Raw genomic sequence first — 8,575 nt, 5'->3', positions numbered from 1 at the left:
AGTTACTTTTGGAAGATCTGGCTGAAGTGACTCATCTGTGTGTGTGTGTGTGTGTGTGTGTGTGTGTGTGTGTGTGTGTGTGAGAGAGAGAGAGAGAGGGGGGGAGAGAGAGAGAGAGAGAGAGAGAGAGAGAGAGAGAGAGAGAGAGAGAGAGACTGAGAGCTTGAGTCAGGCAGGGTGTTCCCCTGTCTTCCAGAGTGTCCATGAATTCTGATTCTCTGGTTTCCTGTTCTGTCCCATCCATCCTGTCTCCATGGTGATACTGAATACTGCCTTTATAACATTTCCTCTGAAGATATGATTGATTAACCAACCTGTTACTTGGTCTTAATTGCCCCTTATTGCTGGGGTAAATTGTCGAAGTGGCAAGTGTCCACTACCTTATTAAGGATGATTTCACTAAAAAAAATATGTATTTAATAGTGTGCCAAGCTGTACATTTTAAATGAGTGGTTTCTTGGCATAAAATTATTCCTCAGTAATCTGTTTGTAAAGTTCAACATGCTAGAATTTTATAAGAGATTTAATTAAGTAGTTCATGGAGATTTTTTTTTTACTGTCCTGTGTCAATTGCTGAGCTAAAATTTTCATAAGCACCACCGTAAATATCTAAAATATTCAAACAAAAACATAATAGAAACATAGAGTCAAAGAAAAGGCTAACCCTTCTTCAAGACAACCAAGGCGTGTAACCACCTGCAAGTTGCTTGTCAGAGAAGCCTCTTAGGTGGGACTGGATTAACTTCCTCTCCCTGGGCTTATGGCTTCCCACTGACTTCAAAGAAGTTTTCAGGTTAGTGGAAAGTAAAGTGGGGTGAGCCCTTGTTGTGAGGCCGGGGCTGCCTTACAGATTCTTTTTTAGGAGCTGTACTCCTGGTGACATTATCATATTATCAGTGATAAGAGGGATCTAGGGTGGCTCTACTAAACCACTAAAACCCTCTCGGGTATCAAAGATGAGACAAAGATGCACTGAAATCAAAGCAGGATTCCTGGATGCGTAGGGTAGCGGTGTGAATCCTTGTTGGAACGGCTGTGAACAAATAGCTTTCTCCCCCAAACTAGTGATATCCAGCAAAACCAGTCTTGTTCAGAAAGTTTCTCATGGCCATATATATGAAGAAGGAGAAATCTATTCCTCAGTCTGCTGTAATAAAATAGCTTAATATTGACACAAGTACAGCTTGTGGATTGGGGTCACACAAATGCACATGTAATAACCGCAACACGCACAAAGAAATCGAGGCATTGTACTAAGGTGAGATGTTTCCCAAATAAAACAAATGCATGGGACAGCTGTGGCCACTGACTCCCAAATAATACACTGAGAAACTGATCAAGAATGGTTTTGTAGAATACTCGAACAAGAGAAATGCTGATGCTGGCAGCAGCAACAGCAGTGGCTGCGGCGGCGGCGGCGCGGCAGTGGTGGCGGCAGCGGACCAACGGAACCTGTGCAACAGAGAACAGTCAGGGCTAGAAATCATTCTGATGAACTGGGATAGAAATGTGATTTAATGTTCTGGACAAAATATTAATTCAAAGACATTAGAATTAAGGAAAGACTTAGTGTTGGATAGCTCAAAGAAAACAACGTCCGGGTTTGAAGCACCTCTAAATAGAGCTGAATGTGTTATGTGTGTTAATAAGTATGTGGGCAACACAGAGATTAATATCAGCTTGGGCCAAATAAGAGAGCATGTGGTGAGACACAAGGAATCACAGAAGGGTGCCAGAGAAACGGCTCATTCTTCAGACCAGGAAAGTTACATGGATAACAGCTCTGATTTCATTTCTCATTTGAAAACAGGACTCTTCAGCTTTAAAAGAAAATTAAGTCCTTCCTTTTCTTTGTACACTCTGTGTGTGTGTGTGTGTGTGTGTGTGTGTGTGTGTGTGTGTGTGTGTTCCTCTCTTATCTCCAGTAACTATTCAATTACTTCTGTGCTGCATGTTTTCCCAGCACATGAAAGCCTCTTGGGTTCAAAATAAGTAGGACTGAGCTGCCTCCAGTCTACTTGACCAAACAGAACTTGGCAGAGGCGGGAGACCTCACCTACTGCTTTCAGACATCAGTTAGTATATTCCCTACACAGACCATGTAGCAGTACAGAGTCCTCGCCTTTAGCTACCAATTATGCAGGTTGTTTCTTTAAGCTCTGTGGTTGCTTCCCTGCTTGCTTCACAGATAGAGAGCCAGCAGGAGTTCCCCCCTGTTAAAACCAGCAAAGCAGGGGATTGCGTGTCTTATTATATCCGCTGTGTATTACACCAGACTTCTCAGCAGAGAGCTGCTTCCAACCACTCTGAAATCGTTTCCACAGAAGCAAAACATTCTTCTGACGGATTTGGCAATAGCGTCAAGAAGATTATGAGATTCAGCACATACAGTTGATGCAAGTTACACATGGAGTGAGTGCATACTATAATCAGATTATGTATATCACTAAGCAGGGCTGCCAGACTTAGCAAATTAAAATCCAAGACGCTCAATGGCATTTGATCCTCAGATAAACAACAAATAGCTTTTAGTCTAAGCATGCCCCATACAAGGTTAATAATGCAAACGTTAATTATCCTTACAATTTTAAGTTACTCGTTGTTTATTTGAAAGAAACATTTAATTATGCATCGCGCATTTTTCCTGGCAACCCTAACTGGGAGAAATAAGAAAGTTTTAAGAAAGACTATCAGAAAGAACAGGAGTGGTGCTGGAGAGGAAGAGCTGGTGGGGAGAACGATGAAGAGTTGCTGCTTTATCTTAAAAGGTGATAAATAGAAGTGTTCGTATAAGAAGGTTTCGTACTGAAGAATAAAATTAAAGAGCAGTGTAAAGGAGGTTGGAGAATGTCTTAAGCAGTAGACAGCACTTACAGGCAAAGTCTTAGGTGTGGTTAAACACCTGGAATGGAGACTTTGTTTATCAAAATGACAAGTGGAGGCCAATAATGAGAAAGCTGACTGGCTATCTGTGGTAAGAAGAAGGAAATCATGGCATAGCCCCACAGAGCAGAAAGAAGGAGGTTTTGAGAAGGAGGACACTATGACACAAAGCTCAGAGGTGAAAGGAGGAAGTCCTGGTCAGAGAAGGCTTTCCTGTCAAAACCCACGGATCTGTAAGGAATCTGGGGCACCAACCACTGTAGCGTGCATCACCCTAATGGTCTGAAAGCAGCATGAAAATCTTCACAAACGTTTACACCCAGGTGAACTCTTGTTGGAGTATCTGAAAGATAAGAGAAATTGCCTGTGAGCCCCACTAAAGGGTCCATGGAGGTTAGTGAGCAAGATAAGAGCAAAATATCAGCAGGAGAAAAAGGATTCCTAAATGGGAAAGTCGAGGTTGTATATACAGGACCTACCCCCAGGAATCCAGAGAAATCTGGAGGCAGGCAAAAGCATGTAAGAGCAAAGCACTTTTATTTTCCACTCAATAAAAACAAAACAAAACAAAAAAACAAAAACAGGAACATCAGGTAATAGCAGGCTTCACGTGTGTAAGACCATGTGACCATGTCTCGGTTCAGGGAGTTCAGGTGTAGACTTATTATAGGTCTAGAACTCTTGATCTACAAGGTTTCTGCTTTCTTTTTCCTTATTAGCTATGTTTTAGACACATGAGCACCATCATCAGCATTCATTCTATCTCAGAGGCAGATGGGAACGTTCTGGCACGGGCTCTTTGGCAAGAGACATTATTGGGATGTCTCACTTTCATGGTTTTGCACATTTACATAGCTATGAATGCCTAAGTGAGAAATCTGCCTTTGCACCTTCCCCATTACTGCCACATATTTGAACGTGTGTATTTGTGCTTCTGTATAAACACGCCAATGTACTCTAATGCATGTGAGTCCAACTACTTCCTGGAACAGCGGGTTCTGTGCTACAATCTATAAAAAGGCCATGGAAACTCTACTTGCGACGGCTTGTGACATTTCTCAGCTGTAGCTCCAATGTTTTTCCAAAAGCTAAGTACTGAGTTAAGATGACAGCCACAAATTAACACAGTGTATTGTTATTGGGGTGATTTTATTTGACCAATCAAATCAAAGACTTGGGGATCATGGCTGTTCCTGGATTCCTCAGGTTTTCCTCTGTCTTAGGTAAGGATAACATTGCTGTGAAGAGACACCGTGACCATGGCAATGCTTTTTAAAAAAAACTTTTTTTTTGATTAGAGCTGGTTTCAGAGCTTTAGTCCATTACCATCATGGCAAGAAGCATGGTGGTGTGCAGGCAGACTTGGTGCTAGAAAAGGAGCTGAGAGTTCTACATCTTGGTATGCAGGCAGCAGAAGGAGATTGTATACCACACTAGGTGTAGCTTGAGCATAGCAGACCTCAACACCCTCTCACACAATGACACATTTCCTCCACCCAAGCCACACCTACTCCAAGGCCACACCTCCCAATAGTACCATTCACTATGAGCCAAAAAGTCAAGCACATGAGTGTATGAAGACATACCTATTCAAATCACCAGATCCTCTCACAAGAAAATCTACTCAGAGTTCACGCCTACCTCACTTTCTACTAGACTCAGTCCGAGGTTGAGGTTCTTGATCCATTCCGAGTTGGCCACTGCCTTTATTTCAATAGGTGTTACGGTCTGTCTAAATTGTTTATTTCATCTTGATTTAGCTTTGATATATATAATAAATTTATTCATTTCTTTTATATTTTCCAATTTGGAGGAATACAGATTTTTAAACCAAGCCCTTAAAATAAAGAATTTAAACTGGAAAGGTCAATAACCAGACTCCACAGGACATCAGCTGTAAAATCAGCTGTAGAGATGAAGGAACCGAAGCTGGCACCTCCCCAGCAAACACAGCTGTTCTGCCACTTAATGCCACAGGGCTTGAAGGAATGCCAGACAATGGCTCATCTCTGCCCTACTTCCTTCTCGGAGACCTTGGGAAATGCTCGGTTATACTAGCCAGGCTCTTCCATTTCCAATCCTGAAATCCTTTCTAGTATTTTTCATAATCGCAGGTATGTACTAACTCTAAGTAGTTTCTAAGAACTACTTCACAATCACACAACCACCCCACACACTGCTACTGGTGTGCCCATGTTTAGAATCTGAAATCCAATGTGCCTAACCAACTTGCTCAATCCCCAAAGCCTACAAAAACACCAGGCTGGGCATGGTGGCACACACACCTTAAATCCCAGGACTCTGGAGACTCTGGAGGCAGAGGCAGGTAGATCTCTGTGAGTGAGGCCAGATTGGTTTACAGAGCAAGTTCCAGGACAGCCAGGATTACATAGTGAGACCCTGTCTCTATATAAATAAATAAATAAATAAATAAATAAATAAATAAATAAATAAATAAATAAGCAAACAAACCAACCTTGGCCTTCCTTGACTCAACCCTTAGCTCTTCTAATCTTAAGGAACATGTTCATCTTCTGAGATAAGTCTCCTGACTCCTTCACTCCAAGAAACACTTGTAAAGAAGATTGGCCCCTGATAATTTCTTTCCGCCCACTTTCTAATACAATAACCTATAAATTCTGATTGGTGCCCATGTCACAGTATAAGAAATTTCTTCTTCCTCTTCCTCTTCCTCTTCCTCTTCCTCTTCCTCTTCCTCTTCCTCCTCCTCCTCCTCCTCCNCTCCTCCTCCTCCTCCTCCTCTTCTTCTTCTTCTTCTTCTTCTTCTTCTTCTTCTTCTTCTTCTTCTTCCTCTACTACCTCTCTACAGTTGGAGAAAGGAAGAATAGCAGCTTATTCATCCCTGCTCTTTCCTAAATGCCTGTATCTTGAAATGCTTTAAGCAATCAGATCCATTACGGGAGTTACAGTCTCTCCCATTTCAACTCCTTTGGTTGTATGCAAAAATAAATAAATAAATAAATAAAGTTAAGTAAATGTCGTCATGAAATAACAGGAGGGAAGGTGCCATACTTGTGAGAAGAATCTCGGCCAGCTCTGATAATTAATTACCATACTGTCAGCTGAACCCCATGCCCGGAGCAGAATGTGCACTAAGCCACAGGCTAATCCCATCACGCTCCTGCCGTTATGAAATCTCTCGCTGTTAACAACCCATCAGCCAGTGCTGCCTGCAGATATCTGGTTCTCGGTTTCTGATGCAAGTAAAGTGATCCTTTGGGCGTAGAAACCAATAAATAACTTGATGTGTTTTTTTTTTGTTTGTTTATCTTTGGTTTTGTTTGTTTGTTTGTTTTGTTTCTTGTTTTTCTTGTCTCTGCTGTACAGAACCTGAAGCGTGTGGCTGAGACCTGGATGGATGAATTTGCTGAGTACATTTACCAGAGGCGGCCAGAGTACAGGCACCTCTCCACCGGAGACATCTCTGCCCAGAAGGAGTTGCGGAAGCGACTCAAGTGCAAAGACTTCAAATGGTTCATGGCTGCGGTGGCCTGGGACGTGCCTAGGTACTATCCTCCGGTCGAGCCCCTGCCTGCAGCGTGGGGTGAGGTGAGGAGACCCGCCTTACCCTCGAGAACCTGTCCATCCCCCACAGCCTCTGAGGTGGGGAGGGACAGCTAAACCCTTCCCTCCTCCTCGTAGCTTGAGAAATGAGAGAGATGGCCAAACCTCCTTCTTTTCTCCATCAGCCCAGCAGGCTAATTTGAAACATCCCTGAGAAATGAGTGCCTAACTTCCTTTCAGAAAGTGCTAGCTAGCGTCAATATCCCATCCAAGAATTATTGAATGCTGCTGGTGCTGCATATGGATTTTTTTTTAATATGCCTCAAAAAGAGTTTAACTTGAGATGGGCAGAAGAGCCCACGGGAGCTCGTAGAGAATGAAAGCAACATCTTGTAACCAAGCGTGCTCATGTATCTGATATGATAGAACTTGTCGTCGGATGTGAGAATGCCCCTCACTGTCATCAGCCTTATTGCTATTTATATATGCAAGGACGAAGCAATGGTGAGTGAGGCTAATTTCCTACCTAGGGTGTACCCTGCTCCATCAGGACAGAAGGCAAGGCACATGGGAGCCACACGGGTTCCTTAAATGAGCACTAACCTCTCTCCTGTTCAACACTCTGACCTGATTTTACTTCATGATCTCGAGTGGAAAGATCCGGATAGCCTCGGGCCCCAGATTTAAAACGTCCATCTCTGTTCATTCAATACTATTGCAGTAGCTCTTTCCCTCTAGAAAAGAGTGCATGAAAGCAACGACTGAGTCCAATGGGTGGTTTTAGCCTAGCAATTAAACCTGCCTTTAGAAGAGGATACCAAGGGCAAATGCTGCACCACGTAGGAACCTTTTCGTTATTTTTCCTTGGTTTTGTTGTCTCCTTAAGACCTCATTACCTAGTGTTACTATGGTCACCCAGCTCTGAGAAAAAGCTGCATAATCCAAATGAAACGATGAGCGGCTGGCCTTGGGGCTTAGTTGGCAGAGTCCTTGTCTAGAATACCTAAAAGCCTGCTTCTATCCTCAGCATCATGTAAACAAGGTGTGGTGCCTTGTGCCTACAACCTCATCACTTGGGAGGAGGAGGCAGGAGAGTCCGAAGTTCAAGGTCATCCTCACATACCTATAGCAGTTGGTTTCTGACTGTCACTTGTATATTAGCCAATTTCTTAAAAGGGATGAAGAATGACAAACTGTGCTGGATATATCTGTAAGATCATTCATATCTTTCACACTTGTATGATTTTTCTTTGGGGGGCAGCTTTTTTTTTTGTTTTTGTGTGGCTTATTTGGGGAGATCGTCTGGCTTACTTTTTAAGAAAGGATCTCTTGTATGTAGCTTAGGTTGACCACCAACTCATGATCCTGCTGCCTGGCATGCAGATGTGCATTACTGTGTCTGGGTTGAGAATTATTTTAAAATGAGCTTCTTATTTTAGAATAATTGTGATTATATACACATTGTAATTATAATATAGACATCCTATGTCCAACTGTTTGTACTAATGGCATTTGATACTTACCACATTTACTGGTGCATCATCAAGCTATTTGATTCTTATTAGGACAACGACACTCACTAAACTAGAGTTTATTTAGATTTAACATGTTTTTTTCCTAACGTCTCCTTCCTTTCCAGGATCCAGTCAAATATATGAGGGGGCTTTGTAACATCCTACAAGCTTTAAAGTGATTGTTAGGACAAACTTAGCTCCTAAGCAAGGCAGTAGGTCAGCCTGTGTTCAATGAACAGGGAAAAGGGGTATGCAAGCACTGGGTCTCTTACAGAAGGGAACCACAAACTAACAACGCCATAAATACAAGAGCCCTATGGGAGTCCTGGGCCAAGAAGTAGAGACGCATGGTCTCACTCAGTTCTACTCAGTCATTTGTCACCTGCTCCTCTACACCATCCTGGTTCTGTATACACAGCCATCAGGCAATTTTCGGCTCTGGTTGTTGGGACTTGGCTTGTGAACATAAGTTACAGACCATAAATGGCTCTCAGCTATCCCCTAGCTCATTCCCTGGTTCTTTCTACCCTGAAGACTATTTTCAACACAGAGCACTTAAGATATGAAATCGGGCCATGCCCTGATTCAAAATATTTTGTAGGTCTCTCTCTCTCTCTCTCTCTCTCTCTCTCTCTCTCTCTCTCTCTCTCTCT

General features: G+C 42.7%; 1 protein-coding gene across 1 annotated transcript in view; it reads left to right on the top strand.

The window, feature by feature from the left end:
• The window catches only part of Galntl6 (polypeptide N-acetylgalactosaminyltransferase like 6), a 1,056,791-nt gene that overhangs the window by 983,698 nt on the left and 64,518 nt on the right, over positions 1-8,575 (top strand). The window contains exons 9-10 of the mRNA XM_021218705.2: positions 6,232-6,453; positions 6,835-6,912. Of these exons, the coding sequence (XP_021074364.1) occupies positions 6,232-6,453; positions 6,835-6,912 (300 nt within the window). The remainder of the gene's footprint in view (positions 1-6,231; positions 6,454-6,834; positions 6,913-8,575) is intronic.

Source organism: Mus pahari, chromosome 19 (genome assembly GCF_900095145.1).
Source record: "Mus pahari chromosome 19, PAHARI_EIJ_v1.1, whole genome shotgun sequence".
NCBI lineage: Eukaryota > Metazoa > Chordata > Mammalia > Rodentia > Muridae > Mus > Mus pahari.
The sequence above is the reverse complement of the archived record's forward strand: the minus strand, read 5'-3'. Positions and strand labels throughout refer to the sequence as shown.